The sequence below is a fragment of the Camelus ferus genome, chromosome 4 (assembly GCF_009834535.1).
Source record: "Camelus ferus isolate YT-003-E chromosome 4, BCGSAC_Cfer_1.0, whole genome shotgun sequence".
NCBI lineage: Eukaryota > Metazoa > Chordata > Mammalia > Artiodactyla > Camelidae > Camelus > Camelus ferus.
Window position 1 is genome coordinate 68,883,648 of NC_045699.1, and position 26,851 is coordinate 68,910,498.

The 26,851-nt window shown below is 51.0% G+C and overlaps 1 protein-coding gene across 4 annotated transcripts; it reads right to left on the reverse strand.

Moving 5' to 3' along the window:
- Positions 1–128: 128 nt before the first annotated feature.
- ZER1 (zyg-11 related cell cycle regulator) lies at positions 129–26,632 on the reverse strand. 4 transcript variants are annotated; one of them, XM_032478581.1, is made up of 16 exons: positions 26,477–26,632; positions 15,961–16,212; positions 14,579–14,729; positions 13,968–14,404; positions 13,485–13,661; positions 12,542–12,656; positions 12,259–12,405; positions 11,775–11,948; positions 8,700–8,915; positions 7,936–7,977; positions 7,648–7,767; positions 6,621–6,736; positions 6,105–6,293; positions 4,960–5,057; positions 3,264–3,366; positions 129–1,822 (listed from the first exon to the last, which is right to left on the reverse strand). In XM_032478581.1, the coding sequence occupies exons 2-16, from the start codon at positions 16,116–16,118 to the stop codon at positions 1,765–1,767; spliced, it is 2,301 nt and encodes a 766-aa protein (XP_032334472.1). In that variant the 5' UTR covers positions 16,119–16,212; positions 26,477–26,632; the 3' UTR covers positions 129–1,764. The 4 variants fall into 4 exon arrangements, with proteins under 4 accessions (XP_032334472.1, XP_014412380.1, XP_006181967.2 ...); XM_014556894.2 differs by lacking the exon at positions 26,477–26,632 and adding an exon at positions 22,418–22,508 and having other exon boundaries at positions 11,781–11,948; XM_006181905.3 differs by lacking the exon at positions 26,477–26,632 and adding an exon at positions 22,418–22,507.
- Between the last annotated feature and the right edge of the window lie 219 nt (positions 26,633–26,851).

Sequence of the window (26,851 nt, forward strand, 5' to 3'; positions counted from 1 at the left end):
CTGGCCCCCTGGGCTGAGCACACAACCTCACTCTCTCCGCCCCAGATCTTACCCTTGAGGCGTACCGCCCAAGCCGGCCCAGGCCCCTGTCCAGACCCCACCCCTTCCGCAAAAAAGACACTCTGCTCTTGTCCACTTTGCACAAAAATGTATTTCTGTGACATCCCAAAGTATAGACATTTACCCAGGCCCCAGGTGATAAAGCAACGCAATGTGAGCTCTGTCCTGGGCCTGGTTCAGGCCATGTGAGCATGGAAGGGAGGGGCAGATGTGGCCCATCTGCCAAGCTGAGGGACACAGGGCCGCTGCCCTTTCCCAGGGTCAGGGGAAAGACCCCAGGGGAACTAGGCCGGGCCCCTCTCCCCTGGGCTGCTCATCCAGCCTGTTTTGTTTGGAGGCAGAAACGCCACGAGAATCCAAAAACAGACCCAGGGAAAGATGAGGGAAGAAAAGCCACCCCTGCAAGGGCCGCCTGCAGAGTCAGCTCTGCTCCCAGGCCGCTTGTTCCAGAGGGGCTGCCTCACCGCCATCTGTCCCATGAGAAGGGAGTCCAAGGGACATCAAGGGAGGATCACAAGATCTTTCCAGATACATTTGTGTCTCACACTTTGAAACACAGCACAGAGGTTCCCAAGGGAAAGCCTGGGGGCAGAGTGGGAGGGGCGTGGGAAGGGCTCCGGAGGGCCGAGTGGGGCCACTGCAGGCTGGCCAAATGCTGGTCCGGAGGTGTCTGCCTGTTGCCGCCGGTAAAGGCTGGCGTGGGGACCTCCTGCCTGTGAGAGGTGTGGGGTCCTCTGGGCAGCGGGGCAGGCAGGGGTGAATGAGGCAGGCTCAGTTCTGCTGGTGGGGTGCCTGGGCACCGTGGGTACTGCGGGCAGATGAGGGGTGGGGGTGGGGTAGCAAGCCCCTGGCCCCAGGAGGTGCTGGCTTCCTGGGCTGAGGGCAAGTTCTAGATATGTTTGGCAGAAGGGGCAGTGGAATCTGCCCGAGTTCTGACCAGCCTGGGGCTGGGGCCTTCAACAGCCTGGGACCTGGTGGGAGACTAGGAGGCAGCCTCCATAGCAGCGTGGCCGCAGGCAGGCCTGGCCAGAGGGCAGCAGAGCCACTGTCAGCCCCGCTCCTTGAGGACCCTCTGGGGCTGAGGCTGCCTGGACCTCGGCAGGCACGGCTCACTTCCTTGCCCCAGAGAGCCCACAGCTGGGAGCACCAAGGCATTTGGGAGACCCAGTGGGGTTAGGTTTAATCCCCAACCCCATCGCCATACCCAGGAACCTAGATGGGGTTCTCAGGCTTTGGTGCGTAGGTTAGGGTGCTGGCGTGGGCTATCAAAAGCCCACTGCCTCTCCTAACAGGAAGCAAGGCCAGGGTCTGAGATTACAGGGAAAGGGCTGGACACTCACAACGTTAGAGGCATTTAGTCTGGCAGGGGTAGGAGTGAGTGTGGCAGCGATGAAGGCTTTGAGTCGGGGTTTGAGAATGGCCAAGGAAGCTGCAAGGACTCAGGGAGTGTTTCTTTTGTTTTTGTACAGAAATCATACACACAAAACTTCACACTTCCTAACCAAAAAAAAATAATATATATATATATATATAATATATATATCTCACTAATGTTAAGGAAAAGCGTCGGTTGTGCAAAAGTCCCCCTGTGTCCCTTCATCCAGTGGGAGGCTCCCCGAGTGGGGATCTGCCAGCTGGGCTGCTTGAGAGCGCTTCCTCCCGGCCTTGTGGTCCAGAGTAGTGGCAGCCATGGGGCAGAGGCCTCTATCTGGACGTGTCCATGTTCTCCTCTTTAAAGTTACTGCAGTGCTCAATCACCTTGCTGGAGACAACAGGAGAAAGAGGATGGAGAAAGGGCTTGGATCTGGGCAGGCCCAGCCCTGCCCTGCCCTGCTCTGCTCTGCCCTGCCCTGCCCGGAAGATCCGGCTGCTGGATTTGTTAGCAAATGTTAACCATGATGCTGATGCTGAGATGATGTGCACAAAGCGGCTGGCCAAGTGGCCGGCATGTGCGGGGTACTGAGGAAATGGTACTTGTGGCCACGAATACCATCAGCCCCCGTGCTCCCCCACCTACATCCCCATGCCCACCTTCCTACCTCTCCACCCCAGGGCATCTATGGTTAGGGGCTTCCCTGAATCAGCTCAGGCTTGACCTCCAAAACCTTCTGGTCCTTTCTTCAGCAAAGTCCTCCTTCTTCACTTTTCCCCTGCATACCCAGGCCTTCTTCCCAAAAGTGTACTAGTGGTCCCCAACCTGACTGCACGTCAGATTCACCCAGAGATCCAGATCCAGTGGTAGGCCCAGGCAGGGCTGGGGCAGCTGTTCTCGGACAAGTTCAAGGGCCTTTGACAATGCATATTCCAGGCCCACCTCCCAGACCCACTGGAAAAGAAAATCTAGGGGTGGGGGCTTGCATATTTTTAACAATCTTTATGGAGATTACATTTGCAAACCACTCATTTTACCATTCTCAAGCTCAGACAAATCTGTTAATGAATGTTTAAGTAGTGCCTTTTGCTGAAAATAAGTACGAAATGACCAACACTCTCCAGCCCAGGGAGTCGTCGTCTGGGGAGCCTCTGAGCTCCAGGTCCCTCCCCCGTGATACTCTATTCCACACTGAGGTTAGAACTGGGGTAAACTTATCTACAATCCCTTCTAGAATGGATGCTGGAGAAAGCAAGGTCGTTCCTGCTGGTTGCAACACACAGCATTAATGAGGGTCTCCCTTGTGCGCTGACGGGTACAGGACCACAGTGGATGATATTCTAGACACGGCGGTGGTGAAAACCACATGGCAACAGAAGGCCTGATGGCTCTGCCGTGTCCAGGACCTTCACATTCAGAAAGTTACATGCATTCTGCCAGATCCCTGGAATGTACTTTACTATACTGTGTACTCTCTTTAGCTGGAATGTCTTTGGCCAAAAATAATGACAAAATCTGACCTGACTTGCTAATGCCCAATGATGAGAGGATGAATTTGCTGGGAATAAAAACAAAAAAAAAAGCTTACAAATGAGGGCAATGATGCTCTGATCAGAGCTTGATCACCCAGTTTCTGGCCACACTGTGGCCAAAACAACACTTAGAGAGGCCCCAGCTGGCGGTCAGTATGCTGTCCACCTCCACCTCCACCTCCACCTCCACACTCAACTCTGAGTTGCCTCTGGTAATTTCAGCCATTCCTAACCATGAGCGCTGTGTTCCTCACTCCCCCAAGTCTAGGCTCCAAGCAAAAACACTGCCAGTCTCTTACCGGGCCATTTCCTTGGTCTCCTGCCTCGCAGTCACCATCTTGATCATGTCCCTCAGAAGGGGCATCCCACCTTCTTTGATCAGCAGGGGGCAGTACTTGTCCGCTGTGGGGTAAGGGGCCAACAGCAAGTGATCAGGGCAGATCTTCTATCAGCCTGTTGCCCAGAAACCACCCATACCCCACTCCGGGAGGGGAGGGATGAGCCAGGGCCTCAGTGGGGGCATTGCTGCAACCAGGCACCTACCATGCTTACCCAGCCTGGGGCCCAAGTTCCTGAGGCCACCTGGGGGAAGCAAGGGGTGAATCCCTTGGAAAAGGCTCTTCCCTTTGCTTCACAGTGGCATTCCAACCCCCCCCCCCAAAGTCACCCAAACTAGTGCTTCCTATTCTCCGAGAAGTTTTTGTAAAAATAGAGCTTCCTAAGCACTGCCCTCAGGTCTCCTGATTCAACAGATCCTGGAACCTGTGCTTATTTGTATTTTTAACAAAACACCTCCAGGTGATTCTGGGACCACCCAGGATGGAAGCACCAGGCCTACCTATTGGGTGGTTTCACAGTTTACGCCAACAAAGAACATTCTAGGGCTCGGTATCAGGGCTATACACTCCACGGAGAACACGGGCATTTCAATGGCCCTCCAGCAGCTCCATGTAGTAGGAGCTATTTTTATCCTCTCCATTTAATGATGAAGGAGCTCAGGTTCGGAGAGATGGATCAATTCATTCAAAATCACTCTAGAGGCTTGTCTGAGGGAGTCCCAGCTCAGGGCCCTTCCTGTGCTGCACTGCCTCTTTGAGGTAAGGTGCTATTTTTCAGTAAGACTAACTTCAGGGAATAATAACAAAGGTTAATGCTTATTGAATAGCTGGTATGTGCCAAGCACTCCTCTAAGCACTTAACATGTCTTATTTCATAGCAATCCTATGAGGAAAGTACTATCATTATCCCATTTTAAAGATGAGGAAAATGAGGCACAGAGAGGTTGAGAAACCTGCTCAAAGTAACACAGCAAGTAGGAGAACCAGGTTTCAAACCCAGACAGTCTTCCCCTAGAGCCCGCACTCTTATCCATTCTGTGGGTAACAGGACCAAGCAGTACCCAGGCACCAGGGCTCAGCACCTTCCATTGGTTCTCTTTTCACATCAATCTTAGGAGGTAGGTATTATTATCCCCATTTAACAGAGGAGGAATCCAAGGCCCAGAGACTCCAAATAACCTGCATGAGATCACATAACCAGTAAAGGAGAGAACTAGGGGTCAAGCTTGGTCTGCCATCAAAGTCTGTTAGTGTTGCCCCCTTATCCTCTCCCCCAAAGCCACCAAGCAGAGGGCAGTTCAGGCTCTTTTAGGGGAGGGTGGGTGGCTCTCTTTGAGGAAATAAGCGAGAGTTGTTTTAGTTCTCCCCTGTTTTCTCAGGGGTTATTTCTTCGTTTGGGTTGGTCTTACTCTTGCCTTACAGAAGGCATGGAGATTTTGGACTCTTCACTCATACGGAAGCAGGAAACACTACAAAAGCTGTCTGGGGTCTCTGGATGAGCTGTCTCACTGTCCCACCAATGCTGGAAAGCAGAGGGCTGTGTGCTGGGGCGCAGACACGGGCACCGGCTCCCATAGTGTTCCACGCGGCTGAGCACCTCCTTGAGGGCAAGTCTGCTTGCAGGAGAGGAGTAAACAAAGGGCAAGTGGGTACTCACGGTAGACAGACACCAAGTTGTACAGGGCCCAGGTGGCCCAATGCTGGCTGACAGGAGAGATGCCCTGGGGAAGGAGGCGAAGAATTGGCTCAAATGACCTGCAGGAAGAAAAATCAAGGTCACTTTCATGCCGGGCATCGCTGGGGGGCGGCGGGGCAGGGAGTGTGGTGTATTGTCTCTTGTTGGGGGTTTTTCTCACTGAAGGGTCCTGTGGACAAACGATGAGCAGGCTGGTAGGATGGAGTGGATACAGGGGCATCTGGCCCTTTAGACCATTTTGGGCACCAGCAAACGGAGCTCCTTTGTGAGAGAGACCAAGAGCGTGGACTCATAGGGAAGGAGGAGGTAGGGACAGAAACTGGGGACCACAGCAGAGAGGAGAGCCCAGCCTGGGGGTGGGGGGTGAGCTACCCTGGGAAGCAGAAGAAAGTGTGACTGCACTCCCTGTAATGGCCTCCTACGGGCCATCTGGAGTCATGGTCCAAAAGCCTGAAAAATGCACGCGCATCCCCGCCCGCCATGGGCCAGTGATTCCGCATCATCTCTCCTGTGCAGAAATGACAGTAACTGGAGCGCCGGCAAAGCCACGAGCACGAGCCTGTTCTCCTCAATGTGGGTTTTCAGCTTCAATGTCAATCAGTACAAGATGGCCCAGCCACACAGCGAAAGTGACCCAGTCATGAAGATGAGGGAGACCCAGAGCTGCGGCTGGAAATTCAGTCACAAGACAGTAAGACCTGATGCCAGCTGGACTGAAGGTAATTAGATCTACGTATAGAAAACTGCTGGAAGGCGAGCTGCCGGGGTGTGAGTGGGAATTCTCTTCCAGGGAATGAATGGTTCGCTGCTTTGTTGCCTGTATTTTCTCCTTTTTCTTTTTTTCCCTCCACAATTTAACATGTATCAAATGGTTGTAAACAGCAGGCTTTGGGGACACACAGGTGTCAACGGGATGGAACCAGCACCAAGTTATACAGTGCCATGTGTGCCTTTATGCACTGCGCTGCATGGACGACACCTCGATTGGTAAGAGACGGCAGAGGACTCGAAGAGGGACGAGTGGCTCTGACCAGACCCTGCTGGGAATGAGTGTCCTGTCCCAGCACTCACCCCACATCCACACCCCACCCCTCCCCGCTCTGCACCTGTAATTGATATTTCTCCGTGAGTTGATGTCCCAGCTCTGGATGGCTGCCCACATACGCTCCTCCACCTCCTCCCGCTGGGGTTCACAGATGCCCCAGGCCTCAGGCCCATCAAACATGATGTGGGAGAGGACGCCGCAGGCGTTGTAGGAAACCTCAATCCCATCAGCCTTGCTCTCCAGCAGGTTGCTGCCAAGAAGAGAGAAAAATGGAGTTCTGGTCCCCAAGTCCCCCCTTCAGATACCAGCTGCTGGACCCCAACTTACAAACCAGATTTCTTTATCACTTATTATCCATACCCAGATGACTTCTAAATGGGATTTGAAGTTGTTTAAGATAAGATGTAGCTACAAGAAGACCATTTGTGGAGGGTTGAAAGAATAAGAAACTGCATCACAGAGTGAAGGCAACATTTGTAACAGAAAACTAAGCTAAGAATAGTTGCTGCAACTGAGCACTGACTAGAGCTCTGAGCACCCTGGCAGCCAAGGCAAAAATAGAAAGAGAAGTACCAACCTAAAGACACTGATGAATTGGGAAGTCATTAGCTGGGGCCGTAGCTCCTTCACCTCTGCTACGTTCCCCAAGAGTCCCAGCATATTCCGATGCAGTTCCTGCTTCTCTGGGAACTCCTGGAAAAATGACAGCATTGGGGCCGTATCAGTTAGTACTTAATTAGTGTCTGGCATTGCTAACCTAGAAGCTTTATGAACATCTGTCTGGCCATTCCAAGTAGACAAAGAAGGGTACAATGCGTTGCCCTGCTACCTTCTAGTTCACCTAGGGCAGTGCTGGGTACACACTATAAGGGATTAACATTGTAGGGTTCCTTGCCACAAAATCAAACGCTGAATGGAGATCTGACCTATAAAATTATGAATGGAGGGGAAGGGTATAGCTCAGTGGTAGAGTGCGGGCGTAGCATGCACAAGGTTCAATCCCCAGTCATTCCACTGAAATAACAGAGAAAGAAACCTGATTATCCACCACCCCCTTAAAAATTAAAAAAATTGTAATTAAATTTTACAATTTAAAAATTAATTATTATATATATAATATTAATTTTATGATTAAAAATAAATAAATAAATAACATTATGAATGGGACAAACTCTATTTACCAAAGTTCAAATAATTAGTTTAAGGGAATCCTTTTGGAAACTAGAGCAAGAAAACAAAGAATGAGTTTTAGGATGAACAGAGCATCCTACTAGACAGAATTCTGTCTAGCTGATATTCCAGTGGACCCCAGCCAGACTGTGGGCCGTCTGAGAAACCATGGCTGAGTGGATGGGGCGGGGTGTCCCCTTGGAGGGAGGGCTCTAAGAGAGGGCCCAGCCAGGCCATCCGGGTCAGGGGAGATCTCTGCAGCTTATGTAGGCAGCGAAGCCTGGGCTAGTGGGCCTGTGGGTTGGCCTCCCCTGCCCCTCCGCTTGAGCCATTGGGAAGGGAGTTGCTGACGGAGTTGGTTGGTCGGGGACCCGGGGACAGAAGAGTAGACCTGCGGGGGTCCAGGGGGCTGCTGCTGCTGGGGACAGCACTACCTTCAGGCAGTCCAGGAAGAGCTTCATGCCATTGAAGTTGAGGAACATCTCACAGTTGTCGGGTGTCTCATCCGTGATGTTCCACAGGGCGCTCCAGGAGAACTCCATCACCTGGTCACACTGAATGAGGAGGGGGCGCTCAGCACAGGTTTGCCTGGACAGGTCGTGCAGGCCCCTGGCACCCGGTGAGGGGGTCCCCTGATTACCACGTGGACAAGCCCCAGGGGCAAACCAGTCCCCTCTCAGCCTAGGGGAGGGGCGAGGCAGCTCCATGAAGACTTGACTTACTATCTTGTCCAGAAGCTTCTTCTGAATCAGCTTCAGCATGGTCTGTGGGCAGAGAAGAGAATTTGCAGGGGGCCAGGCTTCAAGAGCTACCGTGTCCCCCAAGAACCACAATGGAGAGGAATCAGCAGTGCTATTCTTGCTATCCTAACAGGGCCAAATCTGCCCATCTGTTTGGGAGGCTGCTGGAAGAAGTGCAACCCACAGACCTGGATCTGGTGTCAGGAGGCCTGGGTGCTGGTCCTGGCTCGACCCTGACCCTGTGTGGTTGTGGGCATGGCCCTCCCACTCTGTGGGCTTCAGCCTTCCTGGTCATAAATGAAGAGAGACTGGATGTGCCTTCCTCATTCTTTTCTTCCTTCCTTCAGCAAATATTATCTCCCCATTGTGCACCAGGTCCTATGCTAGGAAATGCTGGGGATGGAATGATGGAAGGAACAAGATGGCATCTTTCCCTATAGAGCTCACGTCCAGGGGGAAGCTGACATTAAACAGACAGTCCCTCAGATACTTATTTAATTCCACCTGGGAAGATGTAACAGGGGCACCTGGTCTGAGGAGGCAGGAGTGACTTGTCCATTGGGACCTAATGGGAGAACAGAGGGACTGGGAGAGGATGACAGCATGTTCTAGGTGGCGGAAATCTCTGGGGTCATAAACAACATTTACTGTTAGGAAATTCTTCTTTTGGTCTAGCCTGAATCCTCCATGTGGGCAGTGGGGCTATGGAAGAGGGAGGGAGGGGCAGCCAGCCCACCCACACGCACCACAACGAAGCCCATCTTGCCCACGGCCTCCTTGTGGTCATTGTCCACCTGGCAGACCAAGGCATTGCACAGGTGCACGGCGATGCGCTGGATCGACTCATCCTGCCGCGTGGGGTTGAGGATGCTGAGCAGGAGCTCGTTGACTCGGCGGTACTGGAATTCTAGCTCCTCAGGGATGCTGAAGTTGCAGAGGGTCAGGCAGCAGTTCCGCTGGACCTGGGAGGGCAGGGAGACAAATGGGGCACAGTCAGGGTCAGACTTCGGAGCAGGACTTGAGGGGCTCTCTAGAGGTGTGAGGCCATCCAGAGCTGTGTTGGTCCAGGAAGGCTTTCTGGAAGAGAAGATGCAAGGCTTTTTTTTTTTTTTTAATAACATTTTTAAAACGCATGAAATGTAATATACAAAAGAGTGCCTAAAACACAAATGTATAGTTTTACAAATAATTATAAAGCAAACAAGCTTTTCTACAACCATGTAACCACCACCTGGGTCAAGAAATAGAATACTACCAGCACCCAGGAGTCCCCAGTGTCCCTTCCTGATCGTAAGCCCCTCTCCCTACTACAGAGAGCCCCTATCCCTGCCTTTCTATTCAAAAGATTCCCTGGCATCTGCTGCTTTTTGTTCAATCACAGGTTTGCAAGATATACCATGTTGTTGTAAGCAGCTGAAATGCTTTTTTTTTTTTTTTCATTTGCAGTATAGCATTCCAATTTATGCATCTGGTTCTCTGCTGGTGGATGTTCAGGTAGACTTCACTGTTTGGCTACTTCAAACAACATCCTTGTATGTGTGTCCTGGCATCTGTGTGCGGGCTTCTCTAGGGGACCCCTGTGTGGGGTGGAGCTCCTAGGTCACAAGGTTTGCGTGTCTTCAACTTTACCAGGTAATACCGGACTTTTCCTAAAGTGGCTGCACCAGTTTACATTCCTACCAGCAGCACGGAAGAGTTCTGGTAGCTCCACATTCTCAGTTTCCCTTTGTGTTGTCTGTGGGTTTATTCGTTTTTGTTTTTTTTTTTTTTACCATATTCTCAGTGCATTTTCCTTATAATTTAATTTCTTTCCATCCTTTCTCATTAGATACTGGAAGATCACCATATTTCATTACTTAGGGGATTAGAGGCTATTACTCTTATTAACTCTGTCTTTTTTGCCCCTACAATAAACATATATTTTTTAATTTGAGAAAAAAATTTTAAATTAAAAAAGCAATACTTACTCACTGTAAAAAGTTCAAATAATACTATCTGAGCAGAATGTTAAAGCCATTCTTCAGCAGTAATCGCTGTTAAAAGTTTGGTGCACATCCTTCTAGATTTTTCTACTATGCAAATACAAATAATACTTGGGGGAGAGGAAAGGCAAAAAAAAGGTTTTATATGTATTGGTCCAAAATTTCACTTAGCAACCTGCAGAGCCAACCGTCTTTCCACGTTAGGATGTGCAGATTTACCATCATATCCCATGATGTGGGTGGATCTTGTATCACTTTTCTAGGTCCAGGCCCTTATTGCTAAAACATTTTAGTTTCCGCTGATTTCTGTGTAATCAAAAAGGGAGGATGTATATATATATCTTTTTTCTCTAAGAACAATTCTAACTGTGGAATACCTAGGCCGAAAGATAAGTACACTCACTGTTTCGGCAGGTTCTCACAGGTTGACCTCCGGAAAGGTTGTGCAGTTCATACCTCAACAGTGGAAAGTGGGAGACTGTTCTTCCCCTGACCTTTGCCAACACGAGGTATCATCAAGAAGTGGCATCTTGTTACTTTAATTTTTATTTCCTTGGAAGAGTTTTATTAATTTGGGAGTCTTCAACTAGCATGTCTTTTTTCATTAAAAAAAAGACATGCATTTTACCTGATTATAAAATTGATCTGAACGTGGGAAAAATAGTTGCTCTTGAGTCTGGAGTTGGCAGGCAGTGGGCTTATCTGACGAGGGACCCCTTCTCATCCCTGCAGGGAGCCTTTCAGGAGGACCATTCGGGAATACATACCAAATGCTTTAAAAACACACAAACCCACTGCCCCGGCAATTCTACTTTTAGACATATCTTTAACATCAATTCAGTGTAGTCAGCAAAGCCTTATTTGAAATAGCAAAATATGAAAAGTAACTTAAATGTTCAACCATGGGGCTGACTTAGCCTATGTGTTCAGGGGAGCCCTGTCCTGTTACTCAGCGAGGATGGGGCCTGGCCGCTGCCTCTGAGCCCCAGCACAGAGTCAGCACCAGGGCGGTCTCTCCCTGGATGAGGAAGCTGAACACTATGCTGACACCAACAATTAAAAAGCTGAATTGTTAAAACCAGCTGCCTGGGGGAGGAGAGCTGGGATTGCAAACAACTTTCACTTTCTAGTTAATCCAGTTTCGTATTACTTGAATTTGTTTGTTTTCTTAGCCTTAGGTATCTCACTTTTATAATTAGGAAAGAAACATCACTTTTAAAATTATGTTGTAAAAACAGTTGTTGATATGAGAGATGTTCACATTCACAAGACACTGTCGAAATGAAAATCCACGTTACACACACAGCACACAGAACGATCCTATTTACCAAATAAATGTGCACAGACTAAAAGCCAGAACAATAGATATCCAATGTTAACGGTGGCTATCTCTGTGTGGTGGGATTATGGGCGTTTTTTTCATTAGCTTTGTAATTATAATTTTTCTTCAGTAAAAATTTTTATTACTTTAATAATAAAAGAAGCTATTGAAAAAAAACACCACCCTCCGCCCCCAGCCAAGTGTTACTAGGCAGAAGGGCCAAAGAGTCAGCATGAGCAGAGGCCCGGGGCAGAAGAACAGGGTCTCTGGGTGGAGGGTGGCAGTGGGCAATGGAATGGCTGCATGGGGTCAGGTCACAAGGCCCTGAATGCCAGGTCCGAGTCTGGGGGTGATGCTGAGAGGGAGAGGGGTTGGGAGACGGGGTGGAATAGAGCCAGGAGAGGAAGGGTGAGACCAAGCACGGCACCCTGAGGGGTGTGTGAGCCTAGGACACAGGGTGAACAGGAAGAGGGGTGGCTGGGCCAGAGCATGCAGGGCTGCAGCGGGTGGGGGCTCACCGTCACCTCCTGGTAGGATTCCATGCCATTCAGCACCACCTGGATGACCTGCCGGCGCAGCTTGACGCTCTGCTCTGAGCGGTACTCGGAATTGGTCAGGTAGAAGAGGGCTGCGCTGCCTGTCACTTGAATGTTCTTGTCATACTTGTGGCACTTGAGGGCCGTGATGACCAGCTGTAAGGAGACAGGGTGCGGGCCGGGGTTGGCCAGTCCAGTTAAAGTTGTGCAGGGACAGGCCTGGGCTCTGTGAGGGGGCTGGGACAGGTCCTCCGGGGCAGGGCTCACCTCGTTCCTGCTCTCTGAGGGCAGACGTAGGGGTTGGGGAGCAGAAACAAGGCCAGTGCTGGGGCAAGTTAGGTGCTGCGTGGCAGGGTTGGGGTTCGGGAGGTGGGACAGCCGGTGTCCTGGGGAAGAGGAAGGGGTATAGAGAAGGGAGTGGTGGGCATGGACAGGAGCCCCGGGGCCCCCCAGGGTTGGGGCTGACCTTCAGGGCTCGCAGAAGCTGGTTGCAGCGTTCGATGCGTGCGATGTCAAAAAGCAGGTTGATGGCCCGTGAGGTGATCTCGGGCCTGTGCTCCGTGTAGGCCTCGATGGCATTCAGCACCTGCTCCTCATTTTTGTCACCACTTACCTGGAGAAGGAACATGCTCAGAACAGCCCGGAAGAGGCCACATGGAGGCATCCCTGATCCCAGCTCTGTTTCCAGCCTCAGGGCAGATATCCCCCTCCCTTCTCCGTGGTCCTCCCTCCTCCATCCTCCCTCTCACTTTGTAGGCCGGAATGTGCGTGAGGCGGCACAGGGAGGTTTCGAAGAGCCCAAGGAACTGCAGTGGCCTCTTCAGAGCCCGGAAAGGCATGATGCTGCTCTTGGAAGGCTCGATGCTGAGGGAAGAGGGTGCTGGGGTCAGTGGCCTGGTGCTCAGGCCCTGGGTTCAGCACAAAGGACAGCCTCTCCCTGGGGAAGGTGAGGCATTTCTTTGGGGCCCTCTGCTAGGCCTTCTGGCCTCATATTTTTTTTTTTAAGTGCAGGGGATGGACATAGACCCCACCTCTTGATGGAAGGTGACCAAGTCACATTGTAGAATGTGTGGGATGGGACACATTGCAGCCATCTTTGGAAAATCTGATCTGGCGTTCTAGTGAGGAAGAGTCGGCTTTAGGTTTCCCCAACAATCATGAAGGGACATGCCCATCAATCAAACCCCACTCTAGTCCATGGGGCCTATTTCAGCCAGATGGGTCTGAATCAGATCTCTCAACCAACCAACCTGGGAGCCAACCTATCTTCCACAACATCTAATGAGTGGCAGATCCTGCCAGCCTCACCTTCACACCATCACACCATCCCTGGCCAGTCTGAGCGCTATAATTTTCCAGTCACACCTTGAGCTCATACCTCCAGCCTTTGCACATGCTGTTCTTTCTGCTAGAATACCCTTCCTCTCACAAACTCAGAATGAGCTTTCAGCACAGCATGGACGCCCTTCCTTCTCCTTCCTCCTTCCTGATCCTCAGGGCAATCCCAGTGCCCTGTGCTTCCCCTGCCACAGCCCCAGTCATGACCTGTCTGTCCCCACCAGCTCACACAGACTCGAGAGGGCCTGGCTGGTCTCTATATCCAGCACCCAGCACCAGCACTTGGCAGAGGGGTGCTTGGTAAATGCTTGTTGAATGACACCCCACCAGCAACCATGGCAGGTGGGTCCCCACCTGGTCTGCCCTGCTTCCTCGTCCATCTTGGAGATGCTGCAGTTCTCCAGGATCATGTGGCCAGAGATGTCCAGGGACATTAGGTTCCCCAGCTTCTGGACAAAGAGGCTCAGCACCTTGCGAGTCAGTTTGAACTTGTAGTAGCTGGAGAGGCGGTCTCGGGAGATGTCCAGGTGTCTGGAGATGGGGGTGGGGGGCACAGGTCAGGAGCCAGACATGGATTGGGGCTGCCTCGTCAAGCCCTGCTGCGTCAGCCTGTGGCAGGGGAGGACCCATCCCTGCCACAGCCACTCCAGGGCATCCTAGGAAAACACCTGCTCAGACCCAGGTGCCCTGAACAACCCTGATTCAGCCAAAACATTGAGTTTAAGGAATGGGATGGTCTCTTCTATCCCACCTTGCTGGGGGCTCAGGACCGTTTGGGACTGATGGACCACCCCACGTCCCCGCCCCCACCCCAGTGAGCTCTGGTCGGCAGCTCACCGCAGCTTGTGCAGCTGGACGATGACGCGGATGTGGTCGTCCGACAGGTCCATGTTGTAGAGCACAAGGGACACCAGGCTGTCTTTCCACTGGGTCAGGAAGGCCGCATCACTCGTCTGAATGCCCGAGAGGTCCAAGGCGGCCAGCGAGTTGAGCGGCCGCAGCAGGGACTCCACAGGGACCCCATCAATCATGCGGCCCAAGTTAAGGAAGCGCAGGCGGCTGAAGCCCTCGAAGGTGAAGTCCTTAACCAGCACCTGGCAGGTGGGGTTGACGAGGCACTCGTCTTCACAGCCCCCTGGGTTCTCCTCCTCGTAGAAGATGTTGGCACAGCCGAAGAGGCTCAGGGACACCAGGGTGTGGCTGAAGCTCCTCAGAGTCTGCAGGCTCTTGGCGGACAGCTTCTCGCAGTTGGTCAGGTACAGCTCCACCAGGTCCTGGCGGCAGCACAGCCCCGTCACCACCACACCCACCCCGTGCCCTAGGCCTGGCCCTGGGCCACACGTGGGATGGGGAGGGGTCTGCGCAACAGGATTTGGGAGCTGGAGGCCAGTGACCCTGCTCCGACTCACTGATGATGGCCTTCCTGGTGCCTGGTGACCGAGACTCACCTGCTTGCGAATGGCTTCCAGGTCCTGGTCCTGCACCAGGTCCTCGCGGAGGTGGATACGAGTGAGGCGGGTGCTGCGGGGGTCCGAGAAGAGGCTGAAGAAGCTTTCGTGCGGCTCGAAGTTGCAGGCGGCATTGACCAGCTCCACATATCTGGGAGGCAAGGAAGCCTGGCTCAGGGGAGGGACCCTTCTCCTCCCTTCAAGGCCCAGCATAAGCTCTCCCCTCCCTCAGAAGCCTTCTCTGATCACCCGGGCAGCAACTGCCATCTCCTCGGCGCCCCTCACCCATCTTCCTTATAGTAACTGCTAGGATCCTAACTACTCTACAGGTGAGATTAAGGGTGCCTCCAGGAACCAGGAATCCAAAGGTAGACTGACTGGTGATGAAGGGGCCTCTTATCAATGGCAAATCCCAAGCTCTTCCCCTCAAAACTGTAGACACTCAAACACATCCACGGTTCCCATCTTAAGCCAGCTTCTGGTTCCTTGATCAGCGCCTCCCAGGACCCTTTCCAAGAAGAATGAGCTACAGGATTTGGTGTTCCCAGCTGGGTTCAGGGCAAGCACTCAATCAAACCCTGTGGAGATGCCAGCTGATGCCAGAATCCTGGTCTGGCGGAAAAGGCTGTGGAGCCAAACTGAAACCTAAATCCTGGCTTGGCTGTTCACAACTTCACACAAGTAACTGAACTTCCCCAGACCTCAGTTTCTTCATCTGTAAAATGGACACAACTCTGGTCAGCAAAGTGTCCAATCTAGTGCCTGAGCCACATTAGATGCTCAGAACATTTTTACAAGTTGGGCTCTCAGGTCACACACAGATTCTCACTTTTATATGCAACTATTTGGTCTAATAATTTCTCTTTAGGCATCTAGACTGAGCTCCCCACAGTCAGGCACGCATATCACCCTAGAAGCCTCTATTAGTGGGGAGTCCCCTGGAAAAGCCACATGAAGATTTTCTGAATCATTTGATCCCTGCTCATGGATCCATTATTTGGGCCCTGGTGTGTAAACGTGTATATGTTCATGTTCACACACAGATGTGTTCACAGGCACAGGCGTGCATGTGTGTATGTGAGTGTGTACATAACCTGCAGTTTAATGCTTAAACATACCCTGAACTGAAGAAGCCCACGTGTGCATACATACACACGGTCCTTCACATGCACACCCCGCCACATAAATACCAACATCCACACACATACCAACATGCACACACATAACGTTACAGTCATGGAGACCCCAGTGAACTCCGGCATGCACAGATACCCACGTGCATGCACACCTCCATGTGGTGCACACACAATGCTCCCAACCCCCCCACACACACACACTCAGGCTGAGACTCGTGCCCCAGCCCCAGCCCCGCGCCCACTCACTCATTGACGAGCCGGTCACAGATCTCGCTGGGCAGGAAGATGTCTGGATGGAGCCGCAGAGTCTCCTTGTCCAGCAGGTAGCCCAAGGTGCCATCCAGGTTGCGCAGGCAGAAGTCGGTGCAGAGGGCCATCAGGGACTCAGGGGTGTCAGACGCCATGCTGGGAGCAGGCAGGAGGGCCACTCCAGGACAGGGGCCCCCAGGGGCAACGGTGACTCCCCAACACTCACAGGACCATTGGCAGAGCCACAGCCTGGGGAACGGAAAGAAGCTAAGTGAGCCACACGTACGGGCCAGAACCACCAGCTGCCCCATGTCCACTCTCTGAGTAGTAAAACTGAGGCCCTGATGGCACATACGAATTAGCAGCTTAGCAGGGTCAGGGCCCAAGACTCCTGATCCCTCCTTTCCCTGCCCTGCTCTGTTGCGCTACATCTATGCATGATTAGGTCTGCAAAGAGCAGGGCTCCTTGTCCACGCATTTCTGTGACTTCCCAATGTCTGTGAGCAGACGTGTGTGCTCGGGACCAAGTGCTTGGGTGGGGATAGTAGGGTTTCATTACCGTCTGCATTGGGGTGTCCATTGCTGTGTAACCTCACCTGTATACAGCTGTCACTGTTGAACACTTAGTACGTGCCAGGGCTTTACAGACATGCCATCACTGAGTCTCTTTATATATGGTTAAGAATGAAGGCTCCTCCCAAGAGACATGAAAATATACATCCACATAAAAGTTGTACACAAACATTCACAGTGGTATTATTAATAATAGTCCCAAACGGAAACAACTTAAATGGCCATCAGCTGATGAACAGACAAAAATGGTATTCCCGTGCAATGGAATATTATTCAGCAGTAACAGGAATAAAATACTGACACACGCTACAGGACTGCACCTTGAAAACATCATGCTCAGTGAGAGAAACCAGTCACAAAAAGCCACATAGTGTATGATTCCGTTTCTATGAAATGTTTCTCCAGGATAGGCAAACCTACACAGACAGAAGTAGATGAGTGGTTGCCTAGGGCTGGAAGGTTGGGGGGGGGGGCAGGGCAGGGAATGGGGAGTGACTGTTCCGACGGCTATCAGGTTTCTTTTGGTGATGAAAATGTTCTAAAATTGGCTGTGGTGATGGCTGCACAATTCTATGAATAATATAAAAACCACTGAATTATCTACTTTAAGTAGGTGAACTGCATGGCACAGGAATTACAGCTCAATAAAACTGTTATTTAAAAAGTGAGGTCCCATGGGGGAGGTATACCTCAGTGGTAGAGTGCATGCTTAGCATGCACAAGGTCCTGGGTTCAATCCCTAGTACCGCCACTGAAAATAAACAAATAAATAAACTTAATTACCCCCCCTGTCTTGTCAGACAGAGAAAGACAAATACTGCATGATATCACTTATATGTGGAATCCAAAAAATAAAACTAGTGAATATAACAAAAAAGAAACAGGCTCACAGATATAGAGAACAAACTAGTGGTTACCAGTTGGGGAAGGGAAGTGGGGGAAGACAGGGACAGGGGATTAAGAGGTACAAACTATTACATATAAAATAAATAACCTATAAGGATACATTGTACAACACAGTGATTATAGCCAATATTTTATAATAACTGTAAGTGGCATACATAGAGTGTAGCCTTTAAAAATTGTGAGTCACTATGTTGTATACCTGTAACTCGTATAATATTGTACATCAACTATCCTTCAATTTAAAAAAAAGTAAAGTCTTCTATTGTCTTCATAATCTTGAGGCAGGTAGATTTCTTAAGTAGGACTCATAAGGGAAAAATGATAAACTGATCTGCATTGAATAACCTTCATTCATCCATGTGCAAAAATTAATTTGCGATGGACCACAGACCTGTATGTGAAAGGTAAAACAGCAGATTTCTAGAAGAAAACATAGGACTATATCTTTATGACTTTAGGGTAGGCAATAATTTCTCAGATAGGTCACCAAAAAAAAAAAAACATAAGAGAAACTGATAAATTGGACTGCCTTGAAATTTAAGACTCTTTTCATCAAAAGGTATCATGAAGGAGAAAGGGCAAGCAAGAAGCTAAGAGAAGATATTTCCAATAATACATCCAACAAAGGACTCATACTCAGAATATAGAAACAGCTTCTACAGATCAGGACATAGCATCCAGTTAAAGAACAGGCAAAGACTTGAGCAGGCACTTCTTAAAGGATAAGGAAATGGACAAGAAACATAAGGGAAAGGCTTCAGCTTCATGAGTATCAGGAAAACCACAATGAGATACCATTTTGCACCCACCAGAAAGGCTCAGCTGAGAACAGCAGTAACACAGGCCACACCAAGCCTGTGTTGCACGCAACTAGGGAACAACAGGAAGTCACCTACACTGCTGGTGGGAGTGTGGATGGGTGTGAGCTGGGAGTGTAACTGGAATACTGTGTGACACTCTCTGCCAAAGCTGAACACATACATATGTTCAATATTCAGCAGCTCCACTCCCCGGTATACACCCAACAGGAATGCATATAAAAGTTCACCAAAAGACACAGGCAGGATGTCCACAGCAGCACTATTCCTAATAGAACAGACTCTGAAAGTCCACTGACATGAGGATGAATATTATGGTACGCTCACCGATGAAACACACCACAGCAGTGAGAACGCACAATCTCACAACAGCTTGGACGAACCTCACCGTGTTTAGTGAAAGGAGTCAGACGCACAAGTACTGAAGGAATCCATTTATGTATGACTCCCTGAAGTTAAAAAACAGGAAAATCTAATCCGTGGTGATAGAAGTCAGGACTGTGGTTACTTTGGGGTTTGCCTGGGCGTTGAGAAGCTTCGGGTCTCTTACCTGAGTGTTGGATGTACAGGTGTGTGTCCTTTATGAATATTCAGGGAGCTGTATCTCATGATATGTGCACTTTTTAAAATGCACATCGTTATTCAACAAAAAGTTAAGACAATGGCCTGAACACCACAGAGGTCCACGTTTAGAAAGGATTCGGGGTTCAGCTAAGTGATGCTCTAACTGATAGCGCATCCTCAGCTGCGATAAGTGGCCAACACAGAATGAAAACCTGAACATTTTCATTCAAAGAGAGTGAACAAGATAAGAAGCAACCAACCATTTATAGACCCGAGGAATATAGACAGTCAGGAATTCGTCCCAAACCATTTCCCTATCAGAGTCCACATCAGAAAGGGGGGAAAATAGGCAAAATGAACCCATGGTGTTAGAAGCCAGGGTTTTGCAGGGAGGCAGTAATTAGAAAGTGGTGGGGGTTGCCTCTGGGGCTGATGGGACAGGTGTGTTCTGTGGAAATTCAAACTGTCCGCTCACGCTTTGTGGGCTTTTCCTATCTACTATCTTTCAATAGTTTTTAAAAAATTTTTTAAAGTGAAGGCTCTGTAGTTAGACAGACCTATGTTTCAATCCATTTCCATAATCCACTGGTAAATTTTGTAACCTCTCTGAACCTCAGTTTCCTCATCTGGAAAATGGGGACAACAACCCCCAATTCACAGGGCTGCTGGGAAAATGCTTCGTCTCAGGCTTGACACAACTAAGGGCACAACAGATGGTGGTGATGACCCCATCCTACAGACAAGGAAACTCAAGCTCAGACAGACAGGCTACTCTGTCTAAACTGGGATGTTAGCCTCGTCTCAGGTTCCGTCACCTCATCTCTTAAGGGTTCTGAAGGAGTTTAGGGCTAAGCATTGCCCCTGGCTTCTTGGAGCCTCCGCATCTACATTTGAGCCTTCCAGGATGCTCAGGAGATCGAGTGGGCAGCCATAGAACACTGTGCCCTTTGGAATCACCCGTTCTAAGTTCTGGCACCATCACTCACGGGTGACCATGCTCTGAGAGCTTTGGAGTCGGGCCAACTCAGCTTCAAGTCTCGGCCCTGCTGCTTAAGAGCAGGTGAACTTGGGCAAGTGTTTTCACCTCTCTGTGCCTCAGTTTCTTCTCTAACATAGAGAACACTGTGTGCAGATAACATGGAATGATCTAGAAAGGGCTTAGCCTGGTGCCTAGTACATAGTCACTGCTCAATAAAGGTAGCTTTCACCATCATCACTATCCCCATCCCCATCATCCCCTCCTCCTACCTCAGGTGCCCGGGTCCCAGGGCAGGGTCTGTTCCTCCCCAGCTCCAGGTCCTTGCTCCCCAGCCCTGGGTCTCCTGCCATGAGGCCCGTTGTGCCAGCTGTCCCACTGGCTACGTGACGCCCTCGAGGAAAGGTACCATGAACAGGCTGCCTGGGCCCTGGGCATTCCCTTCCTTTGCCTTCACTCGAACTTTCAGATCTCCAAGAGCACAGTGGCTTCTCTTGCCTGGGAAACTGGACCCAGTTTCTCCCTCCCGCTGGCAGGGAGATGTGCCCTGCTGGAATCTGACAAGTACAATCTCTGCCAGTAGCCACTCAAGGCCTCCAGAATTAGAACCAGCTCTGCAGCCTCCTCGCTGCCCACTGACTCCCTACCCCAGCCGAGCTGGCCTCCTTCATTGTGCTGGCTACAGGCCAGAGGCACAAGGTCACCTTCAGACCTTTGGTCAGTTTATTTTCTTTCAACATCCAAATCCAACTAATTATTCCACTTTCCACTCTAAATACTGCTCCCAACCCCCAAAACAGACTCATGTCCCTCCTCCAGGAAGCATCTCCCAACCACTCCAGCCCACACTACCTCTGAACTCTCCTCTTTACTCAGCTGATGCCTACGTGCCTGCAGGCCTTAGTGTCAACATCACTTCCTCTGGGAAGCCTTCCCTGACCCGCCAGGGTGCTCTTGCTGTGTGCCCTACAGGCCCTACCATAACAACTAACATATTGTACTGACGCTGGTTTAATTATCCAGCTTCCCTGCCAGACGACCAGCTCCACAAGGGCAGGAACGGGGCTGTCTCATCCAGCAACATCCCTGGACTTAGCCCAGGGTTACTGTCTACTGAGCACTGTGGGTCCAAGGGTGAGCGAAACCAGACAAGCATGCTGGCTCCAGAGGCAGACAGACATCCACCTAAGAAGCACACAAACCCGTGCCATGTAGCCGGGACCAGGGCTCTGAAGGAGAGGGCAGTCCCTGGGGCTCTGGGTGCCTATGCCAGGGGGACCTGCACTGGACTGGGGAGCCAGGGCAGGCGTCCTTGGAAGTGACATTTCAGCTGCAACCCAAAAGATGAGTCATAGTTAGCTCCAGTGGTAGGGAGAGAAGGGAAAGCTGTTCCAGGAAGGAGGATAAGATGCTCAGAGGCTGAAAGGGCAGAGGGTGCGGGACGCTGGCAGCATGAGCCCAATTCCACGACTATTTGCTGAACAAAGGAAGGGCTGCACAACCCATATGGGCCTGACACGTTGTAAGGTTTCAACACATGCCTGTGGAGGGGATGAGAGCGACCTGCAGGTCATGCACACAGGGAACCCAGAAGGCAAGGTGAGTTCTCATATCCTCCCTGCCCATCGTGCCCAGGGCAGTGCCGGGCACCCTGTGGCCACAGAGGACCCCTCACCACTCTGGATGAGGGAGACACCAGGGGCTTTGCCTCTTTTGCAGGATGAGCCCAGTCACCCTGGTAGCTGCTCTGCCCTAACCCTGAGCCCCAGGTGGGAGAAACACCATCCAGTCAGCTGCCAAGATCACCAAAAGCCCCCAAAATGATGAACCAGGCAGACGGCACCATCTGATAATCACCTTTCGGCCATGCCGACCCTGCTGCTGGGGGGTAGGGTGACCCGGACTGTGGAGCCGTCCATCTTGGCACTGAGGCTGGGAGCCCTGGGGACTGGGGTGCCCTGCCACTTGCGCCCTGCCACCATCTCCGCCCACCCTACTCCCAGCCCCTAGGGCTCCTCATCCGCGTGGCAGGCACCAGCCATCTGGGATTCTGGCAACCGGAGACAGAGGGAAGTCTGATTCTGACAGAACACCACACAGGAAGAAGAACCCTGTATCTCTCTCCATCCCATCTCTTGCAGATTCTTTAAAACTGGATCCGTCAGGAGCTATGCCATCCTGGGGGGTGGGGAGCAGTGGGGACAGAACAGCCACCACCACCACCTCCACACTGGTTGCTTCATTGTGGCCTGAGCCCCTTACAGGCTTTATTTCATATACTCTCTTATACAACTAACAAACAACAATCCCTAGGAACCAGTACTTGCGGCTAATTCGTCACTTATGTAGCGATTTGTCTAAGGATCCCTCCCCCAGCCCATGAGCTCCAGGAGGACAGGAACCCTGTCTGCATCCACACTTTTGGGTCCTCGGGGCCCAGCCCATGCCTGGCACATAACACAATAAAGGTTTGCTTTTGCTCCAGGTACCTCACTAAAATACCACAAGGTAGAGACTGTTAGCCCATTTTCTGATGAAGAAAGGTACTGAGGCTTGTCTGAAATCACGCAACTAACAAGAGGGGGATGTAATCCTAAATCAAACCCATTCTTCTCACCAAACCATCCAGTCTTCTGTCCATCCAACGGAGGGGAAAGAGAATCTGAGGTCCAGAGGAGAGAGCACGGGACTCCGCCAGCATCCTGACACCCCGCCGACAGAGAGGCTGGGGGAGCCAGAAGCTCTGAACCTTGGAGCAGCACCCACCCTGTGAAATATTAACCCAGGAGCTGGGGGGGGGGAACCCAAACAAATGTCCTATTTACAGAGGCTGGAAGCTTTCCAGGAAGGAGTGGGTCACAGGCCAGATATTGGGGAGGAGGAGGAAAGGCTGCTGTGAAGGGAGTCAGGGCAAGTGCCACGGGTGCCCTGGGGGCAGGGGTGCAGGTGAGGATCAGAGAGCATCCTGGGGGTTGCCAGCCTGCAGAGACTAATTTATAGGGTGGGCTATGCTACAAAGATGTGGAAATGGACCGGGGCGGGGGGGGGGTATGTGCACCCACTGTGCACTCCTTGGTGCCACCTGGAAGCAGAGGGGCCTTGGGGATACCTGGGTTCCATGCTTGCAATCAATGATCACAGCCCTACTAAGCACCATATTCCAAGAACTCGGCTACGTACTCCACATGCATTAATTCATTTAATTCTCCCAGCAATCACACAAGGCAGGAGTTATCATAACATACCACTTATGGAAGAGGCAGCTGAGACTCTGAGTGGTGATGCAACTGGCCATGGACTATGTATGCGTACGTGGGTCTACATGTTCATATCAATATGTATACACGTATTCGTTAGTTTGAGACCCAGAGTTTTGAGCTTTCCATGCATATTCTCATTAAAGCCACAAATACCCTATAGGGACATATTTTGTTTTCTAGACGAGGAAACCATAGTTCAAAGATTTGCAGTGACGTGCCCAAGGTGCCCCGGTAAGTGCCCAGCTCTCTCCACCATTACGCTATGGGCAGGAAGCATTTCTCCAAGCTTCAGCTTTCCCTTCTGCGACATGAACCTTCACTGCTTCCTTACAACTCGGAGTGTCCTTGGGCACTGAGCACAGATAATCAGGCATCACTGGTAACTGTCTTATGGGCATATATCTTTTTTTGACCATGGGACTAGATGCTTCCTGAGGAAGGGACCCTCTGTGATCCATGGCACCTCCATGACACAGTGAGCACATGACTGGTTGGTGGTGAGGGAGGGAGCCTCAGCTCCACTAGGTCCCCAGGCAATAGTTACCAGTCTCAATATTCATCAGGGTCTTTACCTGTCAGTGGGTTATCAACAGCACCTACCATATAGGGTTGCTGAGGAGATGCCATGAAATAATGGCAATAAGGCAGTAACTAATAATTATGGAGTGACTCTACACTGGAAATTGACACAACATTGTAAACTGACTATAACTCAATAAAAAAATTATGGAGTGATTTCCTAAGACTAAAGCTTGGAGAGACCCTTCTGCTTATTTCTCAAGCTGGAAAATCAGCTTCAGTGATTGAACCAGATCTAGGATGTTGGTCTCAAAGTAAATGACCCAACAGGGGTCTCTGAACTCGCATTTTAGGAGTTAAGAACAGCTATGGAATTGAAGCCCTCGGCCCTAAAGTATGTCTGCAGAATCCTGGTGGTGCTAATGACGACAAGAACTGTTTTTCCACCTTTGTAGAGAACTTGTGAGTACACCGAATTCTTTCAAAACCTGTGTCTCACTTCATCCTCCCATACCCTTCAGTTAGTGTAGAGATAGGAAAACTGAGGCTCAGACAGGGGATGGGACTTGTCCCCAGGTCCTCAAATGTCTAGTCTGAGGTTCTGTCCACAACATCTGGCTCTAGCAGCCTGGCTCTCAGCATATGACTGCTCTGACTTTTCATTTTCAAATCCTCTGGCCCAGCTGCCCTGCTTAGCTTATGACCCAAGCCTGATGACATAGTCCAGGCTTCGGGGTTGAGGAGAGAGATCAACCATTGTTCCACTCCCTATAAGGCAGGCTGCAAAATCTCAGCCTCTGCTGGGCACTTCCAGGATCAACAGTCTCCACTGGCAGATCAGCCACATACACCCCAATCACACATTTAGGGTCAACATACACTGCCCTTCCCAACCTGTCTCCATGTCATATTTATTTCAGTACCTATTTGGTCTATATTATATGGCAGAATGGGGATTTGCTGGGCCTTCAAAAAAAAAAAAAAAAAAAAAAGCCCCTGTAACCTTCCACTGGTATCAAAAAAGCCAGGACCAAGCTACCATATGCAACTACGGTTTCCACTGAGGGTGACAAGAACTTTCCACTTTGTCTCCTCCACTGTTCTCCAAAATTCTACTAGTTTAGGGAGGCAGCCAAGAGCTGGTGACATCATCAGCTGGTGCTAAAAAGAAAGGCTTTGAGGTAGACACATGCAAAGGGTTCCTCACCATCGTCACTGCCATCAGCACACCTGCTATGTACAAAGGGCGTAATATGTGCCATACACTGGGCTAAGCACTTCAGTCCATATCTCTCATTTAGCCCGACAATCCTATTTTACAGATTAGGAAACTGAGGCTGGAAAAGGTCCCTTGCCCAAGTTCTCACAGCCAGGAAGCAGTGACATGACCTGATTGAACTACACTGCTCTACGGCTGTCCTTTTTAATTTATTCCATCAATAGTCATTACAAAGATGGAGAAAGGGTACTTACAACGCCAGGCCAGAACACAATGGCCACTTGTCATCTAAAACAAATCTATATTTTCTCTGACCACCAGACACTTCAAGTTAGTACAGTTCTGAAAAGGTGCCCCATTAGACACCCTGTGACCCTGCATCACATGAACAGCCCCTGATATCCTCCCCACCATTATCTGGCCCCTGCTCTTCTCTGACTTCCTTGTCAATCACTCTTCCCCTCCTTTGCTCTGCTCCAGCCCTACTGTCCTCTTGCTGTTTCTTAAAATCATCAGGTACACTACCTCAGGACCTTTGCACTTGCTCTACCTCGAGAGTTACGTGACTCATTCCTTCACTCCCTTCAGGTCTCTGTTCAGGTATCACTTTTTAGAGACCTTCTCTGATCACCCTCTATAAAAAGAGCAAACCCACTCTCTGGCCCCTTCATGGCCCTGCCTGCTTTATGTTTCTTCACCCTACATTATTACCACCTTACATATGTTTACAATTTGCTGAATGTATGAGTGAACTGAAAGACACACTCCTCACCACTGGCAACCACCCACTGCTCTAAGTACAGCCTTTTCAAAGCTGTCTTCAATGTTCATTCTAACCAGTTTGAACCCTGAAGAGAAACATTCTGTGGGAAAGATCATATGGAGTTATTTTTCCATGGAGGTGTCAGACATTCCTCCTCTGGTTTACACATCAAACGTGCTGACAGGTACAAAGGCTGGAAATCTTGGACTCTTTGGGCCAAAGACCAGCCAAGTCAAGTTCCAACCACAGAGCTATAAGTAGCCAGCACAGTCAGTTTCACTTTCAGCTCACCTATCGGGCTCCCTTGGCCCTTAGGTTTGCAACCCCACCCATCCCTTTTCCACCCTGCCTGATATCCCTGCACCTTGTCATCCCTTCTGGGAGCTTATCCAGAATCCATGCCGTCCATGAGCTTTCAAGCACTGCTTTGGGGGAGCTTAATCTCATCCAACAGGTAGGAGGGGCAGAGGCTGGCCCTTTCAGCCCTGCATCTATCTCCCATTTTGTAGGGGCATGCGACAGAGCGTCATTTTCTTTCTGGATGAACGGAGTTTAGTTTTAAAGGCACGTTTCTCAGACCTGGCAGCAGGAATAGAGAAGGGAGCCCTCCCACCGTTGGCCAAGATGGACCTTTGCAAGTGTTTGCAGCGGCGATGGTGAGGCACCAGAGGCAGGAGGGGAAGGGGGAAAGACACAGATACATCCCTTGGCCCCGGGATTGGACGGGATGCTTCCTCTGCGAGGAGGAGCGGAGGATGCGGCCCGGGAGAATCCAGAGCCAGAGCTCCTGAGGAGATCATCAGGCTAGGGCCGGGGTCTGGGGAAGACGGGGGTCGGCGGGGCGGAGCTTGGGATCCCAGGGACTGGAGCCCCGGGCGGGAGGGGGTCGCGCTGGGGGGACCCGGTGGCCGTTACCTTGCCCTTAGGGCTGCGGGCGGGGCTGAGGGCCGCCGGGTGCTGGCTCCGGGGCCCGGCCCCTCCCCCGATCCGGCTCCTACGGCTCGGAGCCTGCAGCCGCCGCCGCCTCCGCTGTCAACAAACCCTGGGCGCGTCACTTCCGGGGCCGCCCCTTAGCAACAGCTAACGGGTTCTCCCGACCCGTCCGGCGGAGAACGCAGACAGCGGCAGCCGAAGGTTCCGGGTGTCCGCAGCGGCTCCTCTGCCGGACACCCGCCAGGTCTGCGGGTGGAGGAGGGAGCGACTGGGCCCCAACCCCGGTCCTGAGCGCTCTCCTCACCGGTTCTCGCTGGGCTCGGGGGGACCCGCTCGGTGACACAGGTTTCCGGGCCC